Here is a 27,936-nt window from a genome sequence, read left to right as displayed (position 1 = left end):
ACTTTTGTTTAGATATTTTACAACTTCCTTCAGAAGAAGTTAAATATGTTTTTCAGGTCATATAGTGTATTGTGGAAAATTGTGATGTGCCTTTATTATGAGTTGCAACAGTTAAAATTTGAAATCATACGTTAGGGGTCATCTGCCCTGTACACTGATGGGAGAGATGGGAGAGGAAGGTGTTGAGATAAGTTTTAATTCGCGGGGTAGATAATTCCAGAGAACAAGCAGAAAGCAGGTCAGTGACCTAAACCATCTTCAGAGGTGACAAGATCCCTGGGTAAAATTCCTTATGAGCCAATCAAACATTAAAACCGTGTTTTACCGCTTAGACTTGCAGTTTATTCAGTAAAATGTTAAGCCAGAACACAACCACCCTGCTGACAGTGGACTTAAAGTACAGTATATGTAGACCCTCATCTTGTAAAACAACGCATTCAGTTTAACATAGAAATGAAAAGCAAAACATTTGTGCATGTAATGTGTCAGGACAAGTCTTGGCCATTGGAGGACAGACAGGCTGTGCCAGAAAACTGACCATGCTAAGTAAGCATTGGGACTGGCAGGAACATCAGGTATTTCATACAAAGCAAGCAACACAAAAAAGAGCAGGATACGTTTTAACACAAGTACATAGTACAACAGGCACATATCAGGAATATGAAATGGTGGGGTAACATATTCTTTTAATATCATAATCAAAAATGATATATATACAACCCCAATTCCAAAAAAGTTGGCACACTGTGAAAATTTTACATACAAACAGAATGCAGCGATTTGCAAAACTCCTAAATCTGTACTTTATTCACAGTAGGAAACAGAATATGTTTAAACTAAGAAAATGGACCATTTTAAGAAAAAAAAAAGGTAATTTTGACATTGATGGCAGCAACATGTCTCCAAAAAGTTTGACCAGGGTAAAGTGATTGGTACTAACAATGAATATCTGGAAGAATATTTTGCAACTAATTAGGTTACTTGGGAACAGGTCAGGTATATGACTGGGTATAAAAAGAACATAGAGAATCAGCATGTCTCAGCCATATTGCTACCATCAATTTCCCAATTACCTTTTTTTTTTTCTTACAATGATACATTTTTTCAGTCTAAACATTTGATATGTTTTCTGTTTCCTGCGCTGTTTCCATGTGCTAAAGCAGTATTAAACCCAAAAGAAAAAATGTATTTTATTGCCGCTTAACAATTCTTAGAAGCAATGGCTGTATTAGGGTTTTTTTTTTTTTTATGCTTTCTTTCTGATATTTTTTTTAACCTGTTGATCCAGCCAGTAATTCTGAGGTTTTTCAACAAAACAAGCTGTTCTGCAGATGCAGCAGTCAGAGGATGGAGACAAACCATTTAACACAGACACGGGTGCTTAAAATAATCAGTTTTTATTCATTTATGTAAGGCCTTTATCCCAAAAGTAACAAATCTGTTGCTGCTTAAAAAGTGTTAGCTGGAGTTTGACTTCAATGTGTCATTGTATCTAAGTCCGCTTATACATCCAACACATCCCTCCCCCTGGACTGACAATTCTGCTGTCCAAACGGATCTCTGTTGCTGCTTCATCCAGAGTGTAGGCACCAGGACCACCCTTGGGGGACAGCCAATACAAATGTAGGAGGCCCTGGCATCCTGAGGGGCCCAGGCCCTAAGTTGGCACCTCCCCATTTAGTCCCAACTCCCGCTGATGCCGCCTGCTCCACTGGCTGCTTCTGTCAAAATTATGGGTTGCTAGGACTGCCTGGTGTCTTAGCAACCATTCACAGGCCAGGCGGGAGAGGAGGATGTAACTTCCTTATCCCTGCTCTACCGTATACTAGTGCTCTGCTACCCCTACTTCCCACTGCTGAGGATGGTACTGGGACTCTGGTAAGGGGGCCCCTCAGAGCGCTGACCTAGTGCAGCAGATGGGGGTGGGGAGGCTTGTAGGAGCGATGTTCAGCAGAGAGGAGAGGGAGGCTTTGCTTTAGTGGGAACAGCTGTGATGGCTGAACGGAGCTTGGAGGTGTGCTGTCTCTTTGTTGTATAGGGATTTCTCTTTGCTGGATTGGGCTATCTTTGCTACATGGGGATGTCACTTTGCTGGATTAGGCCGTCTCTTTGAATATATAGGGATGTCTCTTTGCTTGATTGGGCCGTCTTTTTGCTGATATATGGGGCTGTATTTTTGCTGAATATGTGGGGATGCCTCTTTGCTGGATTAGAATTTTTTTGCTGCACTGGAATGTCTTTGATTATTTGGGAATATCTCTGCTGGATTGGGCCGTCTCTTTGCTATATGGGGATGTCTCTTTGAATATATGGGGCTGTCTCTTTTGTGAATATATGGGGATCTCTTTGCTGAATATAAGGGGGTTGTCTTTTTGCTGGATTGGGCCATCACTTTGAATATATGGGGAGGTCTTTGCTCGATTGGGCTGTCTTTGTTGACTATATGGAGTGTCTCTTTGCTGGATTGGGCCATCTCTTTGCTGAACATATGGGGCTGTCTCTTTGCTTAATATATGGGGATGTCTCTTTGCTGGATTGGGCCATCTGTTTGCTGATTATATGGAGCTGCATATAATATAATATATTGTTAATGGCACCCCAAATTCAGATTACAAATGCAGTGCATTTGCGGGCACCAGATCATATGGTACAGCAGTACCATGTGAATTAGTGCAGTACGTTGTGCAAAACTAGTGCTTGCACAACTTTTTCTATGGTCCAGTGCGCTTTGCATCCAGTTCAGATTATTATTATTATTATACAGTATTTATATAGCGCTAAAAGATTTGCTCAGTGCTGTACATTAGAGTGGGGGACAGAACATGAGACAATACAGTAACAAAACATAAGGGGTTCAAGGACCCTGCTCTTTCGAGCTTACAATCTAGGAGGGAGGGGATAGTGGTACAGGAGGAAGTGGCTGTGGGGGATGGAGTGGTAGGAGGAGTGGAGGAGATCGGCTGTTAGGTGAGGGCGGGGTAGGCTTCCCTGAAAAGATGGGTTTTCAGGGTGCGCCTTAAGGTGAGGAGGGTAGGTGACAGTCTGATGGATTGGGGTAGTGAGTTCCAGAGGATGGGGGAAGTCCTGGAGAAGTCCTGCAGTCGGGCGTGGGAGGTGGAGACCAGGGAGCTAGAAAGTAGGAGGTCTTGTGAGGAGCGAAGATTACGAGTAGGGTGGTATTTGGGTATCAGGTCGTTGAGGTAGTTTGGGGCAGCATTATGAATGGCTTTGTATGTCTGTGTTGGTAGTTTGAATTTAATGTGTTGGGCAATCGGGAGCCAGTTTAGGGAATGACGGGGGGGGGGGTGGCAGAAGCAGAGCGGTTGGTAAGGTGGATGAGTCTGGCCACTGAGCTCAGGATAGACTGAAGCGGGGATAGTCTTTGATGAGGTAGTCTGGCCGCTGAGTTCCGGATAGACTGAAGCGGGGATAGTCTGCGATGAGGTAGGCCGGTGAGAAGGGAGTTGCAGTAGTCCAGACGTGAGATAATAAGGGAGTGTACGAGTTGTTTAGTAGTGTCTGGGGTTAGGAACGAATGTATTTTGGATATGTTGCGGAGGTGGAGCCTGCATGAGTTTGCCAATGATTGGACATGGGGTTGGAAGGACAGGTCTGAGTCTAGAGCAGCAATGGGCAAACTACGGCCCGCGGGCCGTATACGGCCCGGCGGACCTTTTAATCCGGCCCGCGGAGCTAGGCTCCCGCAAGGCCAGTGGTCGGCAAGCCGCGGCTCTTTACAAATTTAGATGCGGCTCTCCTGTGTGCCGGGCGCCCGCTCCCCTCCCTCCTCTCCTCCTCTCCCCTCCCTCCTCTCCTCCTCTCCCCTCCTCTCCTCTCGGATGGCCGCCCCCCTCCCTCCTCTCGGACGTCAGGACTCTGCAGCTGTCAGGATGTAGGCGGGGCAGCCAGGATGTAGGCGGGGCAGCGTGACGAACTCCTCTCACAGTCCTCCCTGAAGACCAGAACGGCGCGGGAATACGAGAGGAACGCGCGGACCAAAGGTAAGTGAATTGACACAGGGGGGGGACTTACTATATGGGGGATGAATTACTATATGGGGGACTTACTATATGGGGGATGAATTACTATATGGGGGACTTACTATATGGGGGATGAATTACTATATGGGGGACTTACTATATGGGGGACTTACTATATGGGGAATGAATTACTATATGGAGGACTTACTATATGGGGAATGAATTACTATATGGGGGACTTACTATATGGGGAATGAATTACTATATGGGGGACTTACTATATGGGGAATTAATTACTATATGGAGGACTTACTATATGGGGAATGAATTACTATATGGGGGACTTACTATATGGGGAATGAATTACTATATGGGGGACTTACTATATGGGGGATGAATTACTATATGGGGGATGAATTAATATGGGGGATGAATTAATATGGGGGATGAATTACTATGTGGGGGATGAATTACTATGTGGGGGATGAATTACTATGGGGGATGAATTACTATAGGGGGGATGAATTACTATGGGGGACGAATTACTATATGGGGGATGAATTACTATGGGGGATGAATTACTATATGGGGGATGAATTACTATGGGGGATGAATTACTATATGGGGGATGAATTACTATGGGGGATTAATTACTATGCTTACTATGGGGGAATATTACTATACTTACTATGGATGACACATACACATCATTCATCTACTCTTGGTCCGGCCCCCGGGTCCAATATATGAACCCATTGCGGCCCTCAAGTCAAAAAGTTTGCCCACCCCTGGTCTAGAGTGACACCTAGGACTTTGGCTTGTGGGGTGGGACTGATGGTGGCATTGTTGGTCGTGATGGAGAGGGTGGGGGGAAAATCAAGAGCTCTGTTTTGGAAAGGTTCAATTTGAGGAAATGGAGCGACATCCAGTCTGATATGTCGTTCAGTAGGTGGGTGATACGGGCGGAGACTGAAGGGGTGAGGCGAGGGGTGGAGAGGTAAATTTGCGTGTCATCGGCGTAGAGGTGATAGTTGAAGCCGTGGGAGTGTATCAGTTTGCCGAGGGAGGAGGTGTAGATGGAGAAGAGAAGGGGCCCGAGGACAGAGCCTTGGGGGACCCCAACAGAGAGGGGAAGGTGGTATCATTATAGGTAACGCTGAAGGAGCTTTGCGATAGATAGGAGGAGAGCCAGGAGAGAGCAGAGTCTCTGAGGCCGAGGGAGTGTAGTTTATTAAGGAGGAGGGGGTAGTCGACTGTGTCGAAGGCCGCGGAAAGGTGGAGGAGTAAGAGGACTGAGTAGTGGCCATTAGCTTTGGCGGTTAGCAGGTTATTAGTGATTTTGAGTAGGGCGGTTTCGGTGGAGTGTAGGGGACTGAAGCCAGACTGTAGTGGATCGAGGAGGTTGTTGCCAGTGAGGTGGGCGCTTAGGCGATTGTAGACTAAGCGCTCAAGGAGCTTGGAAGTAAATGGCAGCAGGGAGATGGGTCTAAGGTTGAATGTGCCGTCAAATGCACTGCACAGGAATGCACTGGAATTACATGGGAACTAGTGTGTTCCGGCCCTTAAAAATGACCATACATATTGCCTTGGATATTTTACTCAGTATTTGCTTTGGCCAATATGGCTCAAGTCTTACTGTTACCCTTTCCTGTCACTGCTGACATAAAAATTCCGAATTTTAGTACTTTAACACTTTACAGCAGCAAGACCCAAGTTAGATGAGTTAGGCATACAGTTGCAAGAAAAAGTATGTGAACCCCTTGGGATTACGTGGAGTTTTGCATGAATTGGGCATAAAATGTGCTCTGAACGTCATCTAAGTCACAACAATAGAAGAACACAGTCTGCTGAACATAATACTAAACAAACATTAGATGTTGCCATGGTTTAATTGCACATAACATGTAAACATTCACAGTGCACGGAGGAAAAAGTATGTGAGGCCCTAGCTTAATGACTTCTCCCAGAGCTAATTGGAGCCAGGAGTGAGCCAACCTTGACTCCAATCAGTGTGATGATATTGGATGTGTTGCTGACAGCTGTCCTGCCCTTAAAAAACACACACCTGTTTTGGGTTTACTGGTTTCAGGAAGCACTGTCTGATGTGAACCATGCCTCGCAGAAAAGAGCTCTCAGAAGACCTACGATCAAGAATTGTTGACTTGCATGAAGCTGGAAAGGGTTACAAAAGTATCTCCAAAAGCCTTGATGTTCATGTGTCCACGGTAAGACAGCCTGTCTACAAATGGAGAAAGTTTAGCACTGTTGCTACTCTCCCTAGGCGTGGTCGTCCTGTAAAAATGACTGCAAGAGCACAGCGCAGAATGCTGCATGAGGTAAAGAAGAATCCCAGAGTGTCAGCTAAAGACCTACAGAAATCTCTGGCATATGCTAACATTTTTGTTGACACATCTACAATAAGGAAAACATTAAACAAGAATGGAGTACATGGGAGGACACCACGGAGGAAGCCATTGCTGTCCAAAAAGAATATTGCAGCACGTTTGAAGTTTGCAAAAGAGCACCTGGATGTTCCACAGCACTACTGGCAAAATATACTGTGGACAGATGAAACCAAGATTGAGTTGTTTGGGAAGAACACACAACACTATGTGTGGAGAAAAAAAGGCACAGCACACCAACATCAAAACCTCATCCCCACTGTAAAACATGGCGGAGGGAGCATCATGGTTTGGGGCTGCTTTGCTGCCTCAGGGCCTGGACGGATTGTTGTCATTGATGGGAAAAAGAATTCCAGAGTTTATCAAGACATTTTGCAGGAAAACATACGACCATCTGTCCGCCAACTGAAGCTCCGCAGAGGATGGGTGATGCAACAGGACAATGACCCAAAGCATACAAGTAATTCAACAAAACAATGGCTGCAACAGCACACAATACGCCTTCTGGAGTGGCCCAGTCAGAGTCCTGACCTCAACCCGATTGAAATGCTGTGGCATGACCTTAAGAGAGCGATTCACACCAGACATCCCAAGAATATTGCTACACTGAAACAGTTTTGTGAAGAGGAGTGGTCCAAAATTACTCCAGATCGTTGTGCAGGTCTGATCTGCAACTACAGGAAACGTTTGGTTGAGGTTATTGCTGCCAAAGGAGGGTCAACCAGTTATTAAGTCCAAAGGTTCACATACTTTTTCCTCCGTGCACTGTGAATGTTTACAAGTTATGTGCAATTAAACCATGGCAATATCTAATGTTTGTGTAGTATTATGTTCAGCAGACTGTGTTCTTCTATTGTTGTGACTTAGATGACGTTCAGAGCACATTTTATGCCCAATTCATGCAAAACTCCACGTAATCCCAAGGGGTTCACATACTTTTTCTTGCAACTGTAGATTGTGCAATGTTACTGTAAAGCTGTGGGCCAGTCTGAGATCAAGTTTTGAAATCTTTGTACTGCCGGCCAACATCAACAAATAATATTTTATCAAGCAGGAGCTGACGTCTAGAGTCCAACTGAAAGGAAAATGATAAAGAGAAAATAAGCTTTGATATTGCGCCTTCTTTTTTTGCACTTCTGTGTAAATATGTCTGGAAAAGTAGGGAGAGCAAAAACTGAAAGGTCTGCCATGCCTAATAATTTGTTGCTGCAGCGTTTAGTCATTTTGGTAGGTTTATGGCACTTGTAATGATTTTTTCTAAGTGCTGTTTAACATTCTAATCAATCTTAGCACCTAAGGATCATCTTTCATTCTTCCAGCTTAGATTCTGTTCTAAAGGTGATACTAGTTCATTGCATTGTCTGTTCTATCTTCTTCAGATTACATTTGGTTTTCCTGAGCATTAAAATGGTCCATCCTGATGTGTCACAATATGCAGCAACAGTATAATTTTTCACAAAAAATTACTTTTTATTATTAAAAAGTAGTATTTTAACTCCATGCTGGTGATTTTGTCTATGCCAAAAGGATGTAATCAGTATGCTGTAGGCAGAAAGAGGCATTTTTGTCAGGTCCAGTTCACAAAATATGTGTTCGGCTTCACTAGGAAGCCTTGCCCAATGCAGTCCTAATGCATAGACAAGGTACATTGCCTTGTGTCCTCTGTTTTCAGTTCACAACCCTGCACTGCAGTGGCAGGGTCAGACTTTTAGGTGAAATTATGTAGTGCAACTTGGATAAGGCTTTTATGGTCTATGGGACAAAAATCATGCTGAAATTGCACCAAAGCAGTACAGGAACCTTTTTCAAAATCATACCATGCTGAGTTGCATGGATGTGAATGGGCACCATTCAACACAATGTGATTTCCATTGTCATTCGATTCTGTGCGACTCAAGTCACATCTGTAATTGCACTAGTGTGAACAGAGCCTAAAGGAAAAAAAAAGTTGTAATTCATTGTACTTTGGAGGGCATGGTAGGATGTGGATGCTAGTGCAGACAAGCCCTCAGTCTCTTTTCTTCCAGTGATTAAATTGCAGCATTGTAACTTTTGCAGCAAGACATAAGGTAAAAGGCTGCAACAGAGGGCTGACCTTCAATAAACATTTGTGAACACAGTTAAGAACTGTTGGTGGTTGGATAAGGTAGTGCACAAACCTTGTCTGTAGTAACGTAGCTTATAAAGGGTCCATAGATCCCCTAAAACATGGAGGAATTTTGTTGGTGAGTGAGGAGTGCTGTAAATAAATTTGTGTAAGCAAGCTAAAGGACATTAATATGTTTCTAAAAGTTCAAAAATGATTGGTTTTGGGGGATTGGGGCTCCTCTTCTTCAGGGCCTTCGCTCAAGACTGCTAGACCATGGGGGGAGCAGGAGCCTCAGGGACCTCTGATCTGCTATCCCCTAGACTAAAATGTGCAGTTAACCTATGCAGTGCAGGCACAGAAGTGCCTGGAGTTCTGCTTTAACTTCAATTTATAGCTTAATCTTATTACAATATCCACAAGCCAACAAAAGCATTGTTATTGCACATTTAATTGGTTTGTTTTTTGGGTGGTGATTGTGGTAAAAAATCGAGGCACTACCAGGCGTATAGGAAAGGATTTTGGATCATGACAAATGTGCTTGCAGGCAATTTTTGTTGCCTGAATTCAGTCAGCAGTATAATTTTCAAGTTGTAGACTTTGTAAGTTCATTTTAAAGAAATAAAGGCATTCGTTTTTTTTCTTCATTCATCCAGCAGATTGAACAGAAAAGAAAATAACCCAAATACCCCATCAGCCTCACTCCTGGGAGACTTCCCCACCATCAGGATACACTGATCAGTATTGCTGGTGCTGATCATTCAGAACATTTTCTAAAAGTTGGTTGTGGAGAAGTCAATCGGTAGATTGACTTCTGTACAACAAGCTTGTCCATACATGGATCGAAATTCAGCCAGTCTTTGCTGAAAAGCTGGCTAAAGTCAATGTGGCAGTAATAGAAGCTTATCAATACAGCTGTTTGCTGTCATAACCAAAGATTCCATCACATGCTGAAGGCTACCATTGCAGGCATCCTCCAGTACTGGATAGAAGCCTTGTCTATGACAGGTAACATTTGCCCTGACAAGTTCTCTTCAAAGGGTCAAGAACTATTTCTCAGATCTATCAGTCACTCACTAACACCTCTGCTTAGCCTAAACTGACAGAGAAGTGTTTCAGGAATGGTAAGATGCAGTCAGGATCTCAAGGGGAAAGATCTTCTCTTCATGAATGTCCAAGTCCAGCTAAAACATTTTTGTTTTAGATTAGGTTAGAAACTCTGTCAAGTTTTTTTACTGCTAGTCAAAGCTTTGTAAGACCTCATGCACACACGCCTCTTATACAGGCTTTTGATTTTTTTTTTCAGCCTGTAAAAGCACCTGTATGTCAGCTTATGTGTCCATGCACACAAGTGTTTACAGCAGATTAGAAGAGGAAAGTTTACAAGCTGAAAAAAAAAATCACCAGTGCATTCAGGAGAGTAGCTTTTGGGCACAAAAAAACACTTGTCGCTTGTAACCGCTAGATGTGTTTAGCGATTGAGCATTCATTCCAGTGGCCAGAATAAATTAATATTCTGGCCAATCAAATCTATAAAAGTAACCGCATGTGCAATGCGCGGCTTTGGGCCCATTTTTTAAGCTGCTTTTTTGCCAGGAGTAAATGGCGTTCTGGAGGGAAATTTAAAAGCTCTGTGCATGAGGCCTTCAAGAGATTTCCTATCACTTTCTATTCTAGTGAAAGGTTTTACCAAACAAATATGAGGGAAAATCTGCAATAGGGACCCAAGACAGCAATAAAGCAGCAACTTCCAAGTTACTCCTTTTCTACTAAAAACACAATTTTTTATTTATGTCTTCATTGCTGTTGGAGATTCACACTGTCTAATAAAACCATTGTCACTTCAACAGTATCTCTCTAATGGAATTCAGGATGGCTGTTAAACACCCAACAGTGGTTCTAAACCTTTCTAATTCTATCCAAAATTAGAAACAAAAACCATTGGCTGGACATACACTTTATGTATAGCTGACAATGTTCACCCAAAACGTAAGAAACATTGAATTGTCAATTTTGACAAGAATGATTTTAATGTAACCTAATTAGGTTTTTTTTTCCCCCCATTAAATTTCTTGCAGGTTGATATTGGTAAGTGTCATTATTTGGTCGATCTGGACACAGTCAGGGAAACTACACGAGAGCCTCGCTATTCTACAAAAGAGGAGTGGGTAGCCATAGCTTACAAACCTTTCCTGGATACCTCTAGGTAAGAATATGTGCCTCATTTAATTTTTTTTTTTTTTTTTTTTACATTGTTAAATTTTATTTCTGTCTTTATAAGGGAGGCCTCTGTCTGCCCCCCCCCCTCCCTCTTCTTTGCCCCCTGTTGGCGCAGACTTAATCCCAAGTCAGGCTATGTGTGTCTATCGATAAAAAATACCTTTGCTCATTTCCCCAAGCTGCATGCAGCCAGTCTATGGAGATCGATACAGAAGCTGCAGCTGCACAGACATATGGTAGTGTCTGTGCCACTGCTGCATCTACCTCTGTATGTTGCTGCACGCAACTAAGAACGAGTGACATCGCCCATCTGAACGAGGCCTAATGCTTGCATGGTATTTTAGTAATTGTGTTTACATCTCCTTCAGTGATATCACACTCTATTAGTAGTCTCTATAGGAGCACTGTTAATATCACCTTCAAATGTCCTTTTGTGCAGCTAACACAAAAGGCATCACAGCAAAATTACCTATATGTCACATAACGTAGCCATCTGTTGCGGTGTGTTTTCTTTAATAATTTATTAATTTAAATAGCAACTTCCTACATAAAGGAATATTTTGTTTAGTAGTCCTCATTTCCTTTATTGCTGCTAAATGTCTTAACTGATTGAATAATGTAGTGTGGATCATTGGTGGCCATAGCAACAACCACATTTGGACTCTGGGTACTGAAACTGTTGAACCCATACAGACGTCCTTAGTACCCTGGCATAAAATAATTTTAAATTGCTATAGAGAAGTTACAAGTATGGTTTGCCCTGTAAATGAAGATGAAAAGTTGCTGCCTTCATGCATACACTCCAGTAACAAGTTTTTTAATGGCTTCCCGTTAGATAATAGAAGAAGCTGCAGGAATTGATTCAGGTGGTACGGCTGACTGCTCCTGACAGAGGAAAATTTGTGATTGTCATAAAGGGCACCTTAACTTATGTATGCTCTCACAAAGTGTAGTGGCAGCAGCTAAAAGTTGTCCTACCTCCATGTCTGTGCACATTCCCATAAGGAGAAGAATACAAAACTGTCCCATCATTTTATTTTATTTATTTATTTATTTCTATGCACTTGCGTCACTGCTCTCCCCTCAGGTGTAGAGAACAGTGTTCTGATTCCTGAGGTTATGGCATTGCTATTCATTACATATATAGTCCCAATACGCAGACAGCTCCACATCCCCCTCTGGAGATCAGACAAGCATTTTGCTTTCTGGTCCCAAGTGGCCCAGAAAGGAAAAAAAAAAGAGCTTCGCTCAGCATGGCTTTCATTGTCCTTCTGCCATTTGTCAGAGTAAGGCACAGCGCTGACGTAAAAAGCCTACGTCTCAGCTTAAGTTAGAATACAAGACAGACAGCTCCTCAGCTGCATGGATTTCATCAGTTTCAATGCTTCGGCACACAACCCAGCGTGCAAATCTTACTGCATGGATTAACTCATTCTGTCTGCTCAAGTGTAGCTATGGGCACATATTTAACAGTGTGGGCAGTGATTTATTAGAGACACAGCAATTCTTTTCTTTTAAACATATTCTTTCAGCGTATTGTTTAGCATGTAACTCATAATTTAAATTTTTTCTATTTTTAATTTGTACGCGGTGCTTTACATATATTGCACACTCAACATCAGTCCCTGCCCTTAAAGTGTTACTAAACCCACAACAGTAAAATCAGTCTGTATATGCAGTAAAGCATACTTGATATACCCACTGTGGAATCCAAAGGGTTAATCCTATGCATTGTGTAAAAAGGCTGTTTGATCCTGTCTTCTCTGATCCTCCCCTTCTTCCAGTGTCCCCCTCTTATCTCCTGATAAGTCATCGTGTGGAGTCACTCTGCACATGCTCAGCTTGGTGTGTATTACTAGAGAGGTTTTTTGTTCCCTTGGGAGATTGCATGTGATCTGCACAGGGCCAATCAGCACTGCCCAGTCAGGGGTTCTGCATCCTCCTAGAGCAAAAACTCCTCCTCCAAACTTTAATATATGCTCTGCGGGACACTGATAGACATCACAAGACTGCTCTAACTGCTGATGAGAAAAGCTATTTAGCAGTTTATATTTACTAAAATAATTGCATGTCCATGTTCTGTGTACTGTGGGAGACCAGATATAGTGAATGCAGGGTCCTGGGCTTAGTAACACTTTAAGGAACTTACAATCTGAGATACATGCACACATACCCATACTACAGCCAATTTAGACAGGAGCCAGTTAAAACTCCAGCATGTTTCTGGAGTGTGGGAGGAAACCGCAGCACCTGGAGGAAACCTACACAAGCAAGGGGAGAGCATGCAAACTCTATGCAAGTAGTGGCATGGTTGGTGTTCAAAGCAATGACCCTAGTGCCACAAAGCAGAAATGCCTTGCAAGTGAACAAGTTTGTCTTCCATATATTAAGTGCTGCCCTCCAGGAAAAACAAAATATAAAAAGTGCAAAGCTCTCAAAGCAATGTGCATTATATTATATTAAAAATAATGATAAAATACAGAACATAACTTACTCCAGTGACTCAGACACCATGACAAAGTAATATTCATAATGTCAATATTTAATGGTAACTCCGTCCCAAAAAAATAACAGCCCAGATATTCATGTGCATAAATTGACCATGTGCAATCCTTCCATGAAACCTTCACCATCCCCTTTGAGCACCCGCTCATCTTTGGGGTTCGTCCCTCACTACAAAGTTCTCAAGCATGTGTTTCCTTTTGTCTTTTTAACGCCTATATGCCTGATTGATTGGATCCATTAAGAATGCTTAAACCTATGATTTAAGAGGCCATGCTCTTGAGACCTTTGTATAATAAGGGTCTAATCCCAAAGTTGAGAGACTGCCCAAAGTGGACAGTGGAGCTGTCACAGAGGAATTGCACACTAAAGGATTCTACACTACACTGGCCAAGCAGGACCAACGTTTTGTCCAATTCTCGCTGAATTGGCCAAAATTCAAGCCGTGGGTGGCCCTGCTGACACTACCCGGCTCAACAAACTTCATTAAAAAAAATGGAGTTTATTGAACAGGGTAGAATATTGTCACCCAAGCAGTGACTGAATCCAATCATTTGTAGTCACTGTTCAGATAACAAGCATCCGCAGGTGTCATGCTGCTTAAATTGAATAACCATAAGCTGAGATTTTTTAACCTCCCTAGCAGTTTTCCCGAGTCTGGCTCAGGGTTAAATCTAGCTGTCAAAAGAGGTAACCCCGAGCCAGTTGCGGGGTCACCGCAAAATACATACCTGGTCCTGCGATCAGGGTCCTGCAGTCGCCTCAATCCATCCCCTCCGACCGTCCCCTGTCTCCTTTCCGGCTATCTCACGCTGATCAGCGTGAGACAGCCGGCGCGGGGCTTGCGGGAGGTGGGAGTTTTAAAAATAGACCCGTGTCAAAATAAAGTGTTACTCTAGTGCATACGTTGTAACATTACCTCAGATATATCCATAGTGCAGTTTTGAATTGTGGCGAACGTGGTGCACTATTGATTGGGGTACACCAGCGCCACCAAGATTTCCGTTTACCGGCGCACCTGATATGAAAGTCCACGTTGACAACCCCTTGGCATACTTAGAATTGTTTCTGACTGATGAGGTTATTGAAATAATCATGACGGAGACAAATAGGTACGCAGTGCAACAATTAGCTGCTCCACACAGCAGGTTTTCATGAAGCAGAACGTGGGAACCTGTGACCAAAGAGGACATTTGGCTGTTTCTCTGCCTAATTATTCTACAAGGAGTGGTGGGGAAACCACTGCAGAAGTGGTACTGGACCACCAACAAAATGCTCGCCATGCTGTTCTTTGTTACAATCATGTTGGAGTACAGCTTTTCACTTATGAAATTTTTGCACTTCGCAAACAATGATGATTATGATGAAACAACTCATCCGGCTCCCAAGCTAAAAAAAAATTTTGGAACAATTTGAGACATTAGTATAGACGAAAGTCTAATGGCCTACAAAGGAAGGCTCAGCTGGATACAGTATATTGCATCGAAGAGAGCACCTGCTGTGCGAATCTTCTACCGGCTACATATGAAACACAATTATATACACTGGCAAAGGAACTAAATTTGATCCCAAGTACAGCAAATATGGAATGGCAACATCTTCTGTCCTGTCACCGATTGAGTCTCTGCTGAACCAAGCCTACTGTGTAATAACGGACAATTTCTATACCTCTCCAGAACTTTACGAGGTTCTTCTGCAGCACAAAACAGATGCCTATGGAACCGTTCAGGCTAACCGACGCAACCTGCCATCAATGTTTGGAAAAACCAAACTGAAGCCTGGAGAAATAGTTGCCTGACAGGCAAAATGATGGCACTGAGATGGCGGGACAAGAAGGATGTGTGCCTAATGAGTACCATTCTCAATGCCTCCACAGGGATGGTACAATGAAAAGGTGGGAAAAACTATCCGAAGCCCCAGGTTATTGACTACAATAGCACCATGGGAGGTGTCGACTGAGCTGACCAAGCTATGACTTTCTGTCCGGCGATGAGAAAGCAGCAGAGGAAATATTACAAAAAGATTTTCTGGCATCTTCTGGAACAGTGCTTGTGGAATGCCTACATTCTGTTCCGCAAAAACAGTGAAAAGCCTGTGCTTCATGCAGACTTTATCTGGAAAGCTGCGGAATCCATTTTCCTCAAACACCATCAGTGTCTGTGGGTAGATTCGTACGACATGCTGTGGCAGTTTTCAACTCAGAACGCCTGACTGGACATCACTTTATGGACCACATCCCACCAACCCAAAAAAAGGCAGCACCTACATGGATGTGTGTGGTATGTTGCTCTCGGCAAGATGAGTGGAAAAAAAATCCGCAAGGAAACGAGGTTCCACTGTCCTGATTGCGATGTCGGACTTTGTCCAGTCCCGTGTTTCAACATATACCACACCCGTGATTTTTTTCTAGAATATGCAGTGTCTATATAATATTGTTTGGACAGAGTTCTGTGTGTTTGATTACATTATTTAATTTATTATTATATTTTTTTTTATTATTATTTATGATGTAATGTATTACACTTTATTGCACCCAGGATGTCTACTAGACTCTTGTTTAAACAGATTTCAGTGAGTTATTCCTAGGAATTACAGGCCTAAAATAAAAAAACAACATATTTCCATTGAAAACAATGTACCGCTTTGAGCACAGAAATACTGACATAATCATACTGCTAGGGAGGTTAATTCTCACTGATGGAGAAATCTACGCATGTATGCCTTGTAAACCATCACCCTGTAAAACAACCCATTCAGTTTAAAATCGAAATGAAAGGAAAAACATTTATGTATAAATTTAAAATAAATTATAAATACATTTTTTCCCTTTTTTTTAATAAGTGATCACATAATCTCTGTTCTCAGAGATTTTCAGCTGTTCTCAGCTGCATGAGGAGCTCAGGGAGAAGACACAGCAGAACACTGAACTTCCCAGCAAGTAGCTGTGCAGGCGGGTGTGGGTGGGTGGGGGGGGGGAGGGAATCAGCATAGGTCTCATCATTGGAGGAGAACACACTGAGTTCCAACACAGCAAGAGAACTGACCATGCTGTGCTCTCCTGCTTGGTGTGGTCAGTTCTAAAAGCAGAGGGACCAGCAAGAACATCAGGGATTTCACACAAAAGAAGCAATACAAAGAGAACAGGATACCTTTTCATACAAGTACATGGTATTACAGGCATATATCAGGAACATGAAATGTTGAGTTTACATATTCTTTAACTGTCCCGCTCCTTGTGGATCATAACACAGATGTCAGGTAGTTGTACAGCCTGCATACGAAAAGATAGGCAGTGCAGATGCACTAAAATGCCCAATTATTCTATAGAAAGGCCATCCACTATTTGGAACACATGGAGGATGGGCTTTCCAAAGAAATTAATGGGAATTCTACAATGCATGCACAGCCTGGCCTCTAGCGTTTTCCTATAGATGCTTTGTGATGCTTGGTGGTGGGAAATGCGAGTTAAAGGATAACTGTACTCTTTTAACAACTGTTAAGAGGTCTATTATACCAGATTGCACTGCTTTCAATGTGTCAACCAACTAAAAGATTTGCATTGTGAAAAGTAGTAGTAAAGCAGAGCTGTTGGGTACCAATGTAAAGCAGAAAACTGAGCCTACATATGAAATGAACAAATGTAACTGCTCAAGTGTACATATATAATTATATAATATATTACAGTACCTTGAAAGAGTATTCATACCCCTAGACATTTTGTCATGTTACAATCAAAAATGTAATGTATTTTATTGGGATTTTATGTGATAGACCAACACAAAGTGGCACATATTTGTGAAGTGGAAGGAAAATGATAAATGATTTTCAAAATTTTTTGAATACTTTTTCAAGGCACTGTACATTTTACACTTTTTTAAAACATTAACACGCATATACGTTAAAAAAAAACAAAACAACAAAATAAAAAGGAAAAACCTTTACACACACATGAACTTTAATGGCGTCCCAGTCTTAGTCCGTAGGGTTCAATATTGAGTTGGCCTTCCCTTTGCAGCTATAACGGCTTCAACGCTTCTGGGAAGGCTGTCCACGAGGTTTAGAAGTGTGTCTATGGGAATGTTTGACCATTCTTCCAGAAGCGCATTTGTAAGGTCAGGCACTGATGTTGGAAGAGAAGGCCTGGCTTGCAGTCTCTGCTCTAATTCATCCCAAAGGTGTTCTGTCGGGTTGAGGTCAGAACTCTGCACAGGCTCATCCATGTCTTTATGGACATTGCTTTGTGCACTGATGCGCAGTCATGTTGGAACAGGAAGGGGCCATCCCCAGACTGTTTCCACAAGGTTGGGTGCATGAAATTGTCCAAAATGTCTTGGTATGCTGACGCCTTAAGAGTTCCCTTCACTGGAACTAGGGGGCCAAGCCCAACCCCTGAAAAACAACCCCACACCATAATCTCCCCTCCACCAAACTTTACACTTGGCACAATGCAGTCAGGCAAGTACCGTTCTCTTGGCAACCAGCAAACCCAGACACGTCCATGAGATTGCCAGACAGAGAATCATGATTCGTCACTCCAGAGAACACGTCTACACTGCTCTAGAGTCCAGTGGCGGCGTGCTTTACACCACTGCATTCGACACTCTGCATTGCATTTGGTGATGTAAGGCTTGATTCAGCTGCTTTACCATGGAAACCCATTCCATGAAGTTCTCTATGCACTGTTGTTGTGCTAATCTGAAGGCTACATGAAGTTTGGAGGTCTTTAGCTATTGTCTCTGCAGACAGTTGGTGACTTCTGGCACTATGCTCTTCAGCATGCACTGACCCTACTCTGTCATTTTACGTGGCCTACCACTTCATGGCTGAGTTGCTGTTGTTCCCAGTTGCTTCCACTTTGTTATAATACCACTAACAGTTGACTGGGGAATATTTATTAGCAAGGAAATTTCACGGATGGGCTTACTGCACTGGTGGCAACCAATCACAGTACTGCGCTTGAATTCACTGAGCTCCTGAGAGCGACCCATTCTTTTACAAATGTTTGTAGAAGCAGTCTGCATGCCTAGGTGCTTGATTTTATACACCTGTGGCCATGAAGGTGATTGGAGCACCTGACTCCAATGATTTGGAGGGCGGGCCCAATACTTTTGGCAATATAGTGCGTGTGTGTGTGTCATGGTTCCATACTGCTAGACAGGCCTGCAAATTGAGATTAAGGATGTATTTTGCTTTTCCATAGACTAAAGCCAGCCATATGTGGTGCAAATTTCCTTACTGCAGCTACAGGTTGCAGGGAAGAAGATTGCTCGATTACCCCTGGAGAACACAGTGAATATTGCTAGGAGCTATAGCTGCTTGCAATAATCGCATGAAAAATCTGACAGGCTGGTTGTACCCAAGTCATACAGCAATTGAATTGGGTACAATCAGCCTGCCCATAGGTGGTTTGAATCTCGGCCGGTTCAGCAGGGACTGGCCGAGATTCGATCCATCTATGGCCAGACTAAGCTGGACAATCAAATGAGCAAAAAGCCTCAAAACTATGATACCTGTACTACTTTCCTACCTTGTAGATCCATAACCAGCTTTAGCCCTTTGCCCCATATGCTAATTTACTAGTCTGTTGAGAGTGTTTGTTGATCCATGATTGTTTGTAGCTGTTGATCTAAATAGGAATGTACATACTGTATACACATGTTAATAGTATTACAGATTTTCATGGAGCAAACTCCGAGTTTTATTCCTGAACAGTAATTGTTGTGCACACTGTTTTCTATGTGCAGACGGATAGTAGAACCAGGCAGCAAATGCAGTGTTCACAGCAGGGCAATGTGCAGCGTAATGTGCAGATATGTATTCTTTATCGGCAGCTGCAGGTCGAGCAATCAGGAGGAAAAAGTCAGGGAGGTTGCCAAGGTAACGAAGTGATTAGAATTCCTGCCGTTCACCTTCACAGTTGGAGCTGTCAGGTCCCAGGGCTCCCTAATAGGATCAAGTTGAAGAAGACGCTGGTCTGGTCAAAACACAAACCAGCAGATATTAGTACTTGAAAATGGGATTAGCGCACACTGTGGCACCCTGCATTGATTGCAGCTAATGAACTCTTTTGTAGCTTTGCCAATACCATGTTCTTTGTAAGCCCTCTGATAAGACAGGCAGCATCATATATTTTAGATTTTAATAATTAGATACAAAATGTGAATTTGTTTTCCTGTGGTCTAAAATTCCTGACTTCAATAATTTCCTTTTTACTGTAAGCTATGGACACAGAGTTATTTAAATGAAAGCATTTCAAATTATACTGCTAAGTAGCTTTATATTATAGGGGACAGGTGGGCCCGGTCAATAGGGTTTCTTTGTCTTTTTTGCAGAGATGGCCATGGACTCTGTGGTAAGAAATAAAAATAAACATTTCCTATTAAAATAATAATGTACTACCATGTTTCCCCGAAAATAAAACATCCTCAGAAAATAAGACCTACTTACAGGTTTCCTTCTGGGTGAAATATAAGGCATCCCCCCAAAATAAGGCCCCCCTAGGCTCTGTAACGGAATGAAAATTAATTTACCGTAAACTGGTTGCTAGGGCCGCCCCGACTGGCGTCTAGCAACCAGTGACGTTACGCGGAGTCCTGATGTCACTGCTGTGTGGAGGCGGAGCAGAGGTCGGAGTAAGCGGTGAACGCGGGGCGGGAGAGAGGAGGAGACTTTTGCAGATGCGTGTAGAAGAACAGGAGGATCAGAGCGGACGGGACGCGGCGAAGGTGGTGAGTGCTGGTCTGTCTCTGGTGACACTGCCTGTTATGATGATTGTTATGATGATGTTCCAGAAGATGATGACATGATTGTCATTGAATAAATGAGTTAATTCTTGATACTGTAGGATTCACAGTTTGTCTGGTTTGTGTTGACTACTACCGTACCGTATACAGGTAATAAATTTCCTTTATTTTCATTTAACAATAAATGTGTACCGTATTCTTCTTCATGGAAAAATAAGACATCCCCTGAAAATAAGACCTAGTGTGTTTTTTTGAGCCAAAAAAAATATAAGACAGTGTCTTATTTTCGGGGAAACACGGTAGCAGTGTCGGGATAAGATCATTTAGAAACTAAGGTGAAAGGCCAGATCATGCGCACCCTCTCCCCAAGAGCTGTGAACTACATTAGGTTGCAGTTTTCACCCTTTTAGCACCCCCTTCTCTCTTGCTGAAGCGCCCAAGGTTCTTCTGACAATCCCTTAACCCCTACTGCACTGCATACAAGATTAAATTCTTTAGAGCTCTCCTACCTCAGCTATCAGCTAAAGCCGTACTCAATGTTTCATCAGAATGATCCTGGAGATTTATAGGAATGTGGAAGTTCGGCTGGCCATACATAGCCTGATATTTTGGAAGAAATAGGCTCACTTAAAACAAAGCTTGAAATACTCAAGTCTCAAAAGGATAAGATATTGAGCACTAACAGCCAAACAGCCAAACAGAGATATGCATAGATTTTCTGTCATTTTACTTCACTGGAGAAACTGGAATTGTTTTCCACTGCCTTGAATGTATGCTGCCTGACTTAGGGATAAAAGGTGCAGCAGATCCTATCAGTACAGCAGACTGGTCTAGATTTATGGTATATCTCTCGCACCATGTTATTCTCACAGTGTTCCCTGCATATAGCAAGCCTTTATCATGCAATGAGAAGTGTGGACATCCACATTTTGGAGTACAGAAACTACTCCTCTTCAGGGTAGCCACTTGAGATAGTTTGGGGTTTCACCTGCAAGTGTAGGATTGGAAGTATTCCATTAAACTAGGAGACTCATGGGCAGGACCACAACATGGTATAGGAGCTTTAAACTCATGATAGGTGGCTTGGGAAACCATGAAAATGACTATCAAGAGCTTAAGTTTATGGCTATACATGGAAAAGCTTCAAGTCCCCTTTTCAACTTGTTGTGCATGTATTGTGCTTCAAGTCAAAGAACTAGAAATTAAAAATGATAAAGACATACATCACAGTCAGTGTCCTGTTTTAATCATATGAAAGTATTGGAGGGTTTATTACAATCATCAATATCGATAAACAAATTTCAGCAGTTTTCCAAGAACAACCTAAAAGTAAACTTTCAAAAAGTGCTTAATCAAAAGTGATAAGTGATCACTTTTGTGTAACATTTGTTAAGTGATTCTTGAAAAATGCTAATGTTTTTCTTTCAATCTAATAATCCCCCCAAAAGCGGAGGTTAATAGCTTTGACTTTATTCATAATTGGCTCTCACAGCTGGGCAAGGCTGTTTCCTTGCAGTATGTACAGAAGCAGGGGCGGACTGACCATTTGGGAACTCGGGCACTGCCCGAGGGCCCGGGGTCAGTAGGGGGCCCCATGAGATGCCCCTGGTACCTTTCATAGGCTTTTTTGGGTGTGGTTTGAGTGTGGGCGAGGACACAGGGGCCCCATGATCCCCTATTGTCCGGGGGCCCCATGAGTTGTCAGTCCGCCCCTGTACAGAAGTTGATTCATAGGCGGCAGCAGGCCTAGCATCTTCCATATTTCCAGCACAACCTTCTTTAATATTGCCAATATGTACAACGTGACATGAGGTTGCAGGCCTACCAAGAAGCAATGTGAGAAGCCTGGTGAATCTAGCTTCATGCGATTTTAAACTAAGAGGCAATGTATATTGGGTACACATTCTATCTTTAGAATGGTTGCAGGGTTTCAGGTATTGCTTTAACTGTTCACTGATTTATTTTAAATGTTATCTTTTCTTGCTTTTAAATTATGTATGATGTCTTTTATGTGAGTTATATTAAAGCTTTATTTAAAATGCCCTTTTTCTACTTGGTTCTGAGATTGTGTGGATACCATCACAATGTATTATAAAGTCATTGTTTGCTTTACTTGGTGAGAATTTGAAACAATAATATATTACCATATGCTATGTGCAGAACATTCTGAAAAGCTGTTAGATGCTGACAGGGTCAGAAGAGTCTACAGAGCCAGTATTGAGAAAAGGAAATGAGCCGAGTTGGCTACGGAAGTATAACCTAGCTTTTGAGGGGGGGTTTAAGAAAGTTGTTCAAAACACTTCAAATGCTTTGCAGATTCTTGCAGCTCATTGTGCAAATGTCTAATTTCCTCTTTTTAATGCAAGGTATGCTAAAGTTGAATTCGTGCATTTGCCTATATTTTACAGAACAGCTAGAAAGTTATTAGAACCAGGTAATAACCAACAGTCAGCAGATACAGTGTGAAAATCCACCGTAATCAAATGGAAACATGCAAAACAAGTGGGAAAAAGTGTTCACTATTTGGGCTTACCTCACATCCCTGTTCCAAGTAGAAAATCATTTTAAAACATAGGTGAGCAGCAAAATTACAGACAGAAGGGCAAATAAAACTTTATATTACCAAGTTTCTAAATATCCTTAATCCTCATCTACTGCCAGAAATGCATAAGATGCGTTGTTCATTTACATCAGTCAACGATATCAATCTATATGTTGTTCTGTTACTCATAGCCCGCTAGCACTGAACCATAAGACACACGTCTGCTAAAGTCCTCTGCATCATTAATCACATGTCACAGCTAGGCTCCCTTGTAGGCTTTGTGCAGCACTACCATAAGATGCCCCAGTGTTCTACAGTCTCTGCAGGCAGCTGTGCTTCTTAATCCCTTCTGACGCACTTACTTACGTATGCTGTATTGCTTTTTTTTCCATGGAGGACACATAGTCTTACTCTAGGCTACTCTCTGCACAAAAGACAACCCTGAATTCAGACAGATTTAACCTCTGGGTTTGCTTTTCTACATTATTTCTGTGACAGTTTTTAGAATCAGCTGGCATTGTGCCTTTCAATTAAAGACCTAAAAAAGATTGCGTAAACAGAAAATTAGTTTTTCTAAATATTTCTAATAAAGGCAACATTTTTTTTAATTAAATGCTACTATATGTGTTATTTTTTATGGATTATTTCCTTAACTGAGTTTTGTAGCATCATTACATATTCACTCTTGCTGCATTGTGTTTGTCATGGTTCAGCATCAGTAGGTGCCTCACCTCTTCATGTCCCTCATCTTCTCACACAATGCATTTGTGGAAGCTCTTGTCATCTCACCTCCTATTGGGCTCCTAAACTCTTTGATTGGCGTATGGCCCATTCTTAATATGAAGAAATTTCAAATGTCATCAAAATTTCCTAGTAGCTGGAATTAAAGGTTCTTCAGTCTTTTTTTGCTTTTATGAAAAGTCAGCAGCTGCATATACCGTAGCTGCTGACTTTTAATAAAGAGGCATTTATCTGTCCAGGGATTCAGCACTGTCCTCACCTGGGCAGGTTCTTTGCTGGTATTTGGGCCCCCGGCATCAGCATATTAACTAGCAAGCTTCTTGCTCTTTGGGCACTCGCCAGGAGGGTGGGGCCAGAAGAGGAGGATTGGGGCTGCTGTGTTCAAAAGCACTGCTCAGAGAAGGTAAGTGGTACATAACATGTTTGTTATTTATAAAAAAAAATTGCCTTTAATATCACTTTAACCGCTTGCCCTCCTGAGGATTTACCCTCCTTCCTGACCAAGACATTTTTTTGTGTTATGACACTGCGTTACTTTAACTGACAATTGCGCGGTCATGCAACGCTGCACTCAAATTAAATTTACACCCTTTTCCCACTAATTCAGCTTCCTTTCGGTGGCATTTGATTGCCTGTGCATTTTTTTATATTTTGCGCTATAAAAAAAAGACAATTTTAAGAAAAAAAACAATATTTTTGACATTTTGCTAATAAACATGTCCAGTAAAAAAATATTTTAAAAAATCAAACGTCCTCATAAATTTATGTAAAAATGTATCCTGCTACATGTCTTTGCTAAATAAAAATCCTAATACGAGTAAATTAAGTGGTTTACTTGAAAGTTATAGCATTTACAAATGGTGGTATATATACTGGGATTTTTATTTTTACTAGTAATGGTGGCAATCAGCGACTTATGGCGGGACTGCGGCGGGCATTTTGACACTGGGGGGAACGGACTTTGTGTCACTGACATGCCCAGTGATTCCAATACAGTGATCAGTGCTGGGAAAAAAAAAAAAAAAAAGCACTGACACTGTGCTAATGGCACTGGGAAGAAAGGGGTTAACATGAGGGGTGATCAAAGAGTTAATTTTGCTGGGAGTGTTTTACTAGGGGGTGGTGTCAGTGTGCTTCACTGTACTCGCACTGCTTTGGATGTCTGATGTGCACAGACATCCAAAGCAGTGTGCCCAAGCTGACAGGGAGGAGAACTGTTAACAAACAAAACAGTTCTCCCCATCAGAGATCCTTGGAAATCACCGGGCGCCGGCAAGTAATCACCAGGCAGGACCCAGAGATTGAAAACCGCAGCCACGAAAGGCAGCGCGGGTAGGGCACGTGTGCGGTTTGCGCACGCCCCGTACCCAGTAATGCAAAATCACGTATATATATTTCTGCTATTGGGTGGACGGGAAGCAGTTAAGGTGAAGTTCTGCTTTAAGTTCTGTAAGTATAGAATTCCTTTACGAAAAGTTGTTTGTATAATTGGTTAATTTGTGTCTGTAGCCAAAACATATTATTAGAATAGAGAAGGGTAAAAGCCATATTAGGGTATTTTTGTTGCCTGTGTTTCCTGTCAACATCTTACAAATTTGGCAACACAGCTGGGGAATTGTACCCCTGAAACCTCTGTCATAGACTCCCATTGTTTTCCATTAGTGGGCACATGATTAAACTGTTTTGATCAAGCCTGCAGCAAGAAGTATAGCTTGCCAGAGCTTGTATTACTGGTAATTTTGGCACTAGAGCATACCAATTCCACAAGAAGGGGTGATTTGAACCAGTAGCTTCTACCCAAAGCTGAGTGTATAAATACTGTGTATAGCTATAATGTCCCTGGAAAAATTGTATATCTATTTTCCCTTGAAACTGTGCAGTTATCTCAAGGGGTCCTCCCAGTTCTAGCCATGAACTACAAAACACTGTCTTGTGTCGTTGAGATGAGGACAGTGGGACAGTAAGTATTTTAACAACAGACAGCTAGGCAGGGTGGATACAATTTAATCTGGAAACATGCATGTGGTGCCAGTCTACAAAAATAGCAATTAGGAGTTGTGTGCATTTCTGGCAGATCAACAGGTTTCTTTTCTATAATTTGCATGGCCTTTAAAGCAATAAAAGCTAGGAAAATGTGCATTACTGCAATAATTTACTTTTAAGTGAAATTTTATTCATAACAAATTGATTTTAAAAAAATGTTCTTTAAGAAGAAACATACATTCCCCATTAATAATTATGCTACCAAAATTAGTGTGTGCTGGAAATTGCTTGCAGCATTGTTCCTGTTTCTTCTTGCGGGACGCTGCCATTTTGCTGAAGTCCTGAGCAGCAGCAGTAAATCTTTAGGCTGTTAGACAAGCCTCTACAAATTCAATGCAGTGCCTAAACATAGAGAGCAACTGAGCATGTAAAGAGCAGGGTAAGACTTTGTATTACTGGATTTTAAATAGTATAGGCCCTTTATTTTTAATGTTTTTCATAGCTATACTTGCAAAAGGGACCAGCCTGAAGTGATCTAGCACTTTAAACAGAAACATTTTTGTACTTTGCCATTTTTAAATTATTTTGTAAAACATATTTGAGTGGAAAAATCCAGAGAGACCGTTTTAAGCTCTCACTAGCTTGTAACTGTGAACCAGAAGTTAAGAAACTATAGAAAATATTCTGAATGACGTGGAATAGTACCAGGAAATCTAGAGAATTATTTCTTTTGTACACATAGTGTTTATGGGAATATTTGTATGCGTCATTGCTCAAGAAACATATTGACTGCATTTGCAAACACATACAATTAAACGGATCTATTCGTTTTGATGCATGTACAGGTGGATTTGTTTTTAATGCTTCTTTTTAAGATAACCTTCCTAAAATGTGCTTTTTTACCTTAAAAGATAAAAAAAAAATCATTTTCAGAGAAACTTTATATTGTAAGGCAGAACACCATTGATAATGATGTTGTTCGTCAATTCGTGTTCAAATCCTAGCGATTCTATGGGCCAGCTCTCCCTACTTTATTTCATTTATGTTCTGGCTGGTGTCTAACCTTGACGTTATTTGGCTGCTTGTCTTCCTTTTGCTGCTAACCTATTCAAGCAAGATTGCCTTCTCCAGTGAGTCTGATCGCTTGCGTGTCCACAGTAAGTGAGTTCTGTCATTTGCCATCCGGTGGGTGAAATGTCTGGTTTTATGTGCACTCCAATATTTGCATTGTTCTCTTTACTGTCCATGAAATGCACCATAGCATTATTTTTTGCCAGGCCAACATTCTTGGTTTTCCATAATTAGTTTGTGTTCATCATTGCTGTGTGACCCAGTGCTCTATTTCTGAACTACCGTCACCAGTTCAATCAATATGCAGTCTCAGAAAAGTGAAATGCTGCACACATTCAATCTCCTCACTGTCAGTTGCTATTTTAATGTATCCATTCCTTGGTCATGATCTTGGTCTTTTTGATGTTCAAGGAGAGGCCAAACTTCTCTTTTTTTTTTTTCAATTGATCATTTTGATCAGGTGTTTCAGGCCATCTTCGGGTTCTGCGAAAAGGTGTCATCAGTGTATCGAAGAGTACTGATGTTCCTTCTGCCAAGCTTTACTCCAATTTTGATTCTTCAAGCTCCAGCTTGTTTCCACATACAGGTTGAACAAGAGAGGGGAAAGAATGCAACCTTGCCGTACTCCCCTCTCTGTCTTGAACCAATCAGCTTTCCCACAGTGGCTTATTGATTTGTGTTCAGTGACTGTTAAGTTGACACCGTCAAAAGCTTTCTTATACTTGATGAAGCATATGTGGATGTTTTTTTTTTTATATCATAGCATTTTTTCAATGATCTGTCGCACATTTGTGATATGGTCCCAGTGCCATGGGCCTGAATGAAGCCAGCTTGAACAATTGGCAATTGCCTTTCAATGGTCGCTGCTAGACATTGTTGTATGATCTTAAGGAGAAACTTACTAGCATAGGGGAAGGGCAATTTTTAAAAATGTTTTGGTAGTCCTTGGAGTCATATGAACACCGATAGTTTCTAATCTTGGGGCTACGTGTTGGTTTCCCAGATTTCTAGCAAAGGCCTGTAATAGGTTTGGGTGGGAGGGGCCTCAGCATTTCTGTGGGTATGTGTCAAGGTCCTACCTTTTCTCAGGGCTGTGCTGCTCCATGTGCTGGCATCCATCTTAGGTGTCTGCAAAGCATTCTGGGATCCTTTATGCTTTCAGTCCTCTGCGGCTCCTCACCCAAGAGGTGGCGGCTTATCACATATAAGTCTGCTGTTTGTAACTGTCCATTGCATTCATGTCCTGTCTCTTGCACAGAAACAAGCTCCTGTTTAGCTACTCTTTGCTTTCCTGGATACCGACTCGGCTTTGGCTAAGACTCCTCCTGGCTTCTGACCCCAGCTCTGGCGACCATTCTTTCTGGCTCCTGATCCCGGCTCTGGCGACGATTCTTCCTGGCTCTTGATCCCGGCTTTGGCTACGATTTCCGCTGTTGGACTTGCATAGACTCTTGTCTTATTTTTATATTAATAAACCTACCTTTAATTGCACCTCCTTGTGTGTCTGGCTCCTCGCTCCCTGACAGTATGGTGTCAGTGTCTGGGACTATGCAATTTTCTCCTCGAGGATGGTCTACTCCATTTCCGCGTTGCCTTTTCTTTGTATATATACATCTGAGAATATTAGGTAATCTTCCTGGCTTAATGCTAGACTTATATCTTGGAT

General features: G+C 42.0%; 1 protein-coding gene across 3 annotated transcripts in view; it reads left to right on the top strand.

Moving 5' to 3' along the window:
• ALG9 (ALG9 alpha-1,2-mannosyltransferase) overlaps positions 1 to 27,936 on the top strand; it is a 221,752-nt gene that overhangs the window by 173,818 nt on the left and 19,998 nt on the right. For 2 of the 3 annotated variants that reach the window (XM_089670179.1, XM_089670178.1), the window contains exon 14: positions 10,547 to 10,674. The exons of the other annotated variant lie outside the window; for it this stretch is intronic. In XM_089670179.1, the coding sequence (XP_089526305.1) occupies positions 10,547 to 10,674 (128 nt within the window). The remainder of the gene's footprint in view (positions 1 to 10,546; positions 10,675 to 27,936) is intronic. 3 annotated transcript variants of the gene reach the window in all.

Source organism: Staurois parvus, unplaced genomic scaffold (genome assembly GCF_062004578.1).
Source record: "Staurois parvus isolate SC_StPar_1 unplaced genomic scaffold, SC_StPar_1.0 ptg000087l, whole genome shotgun sequence".
Classification (NCBI taxonomy): domain Eukaryota; kingdom Metazoa; phylum Chordata; class Amphibia; order Anura; family Ranidae; genus Staurois; species Staurois parvus.
Note: the sequence above shows the minus strand (reverse complement) of the source record. Positions and strands in the feature narration are given on the sequence as shown.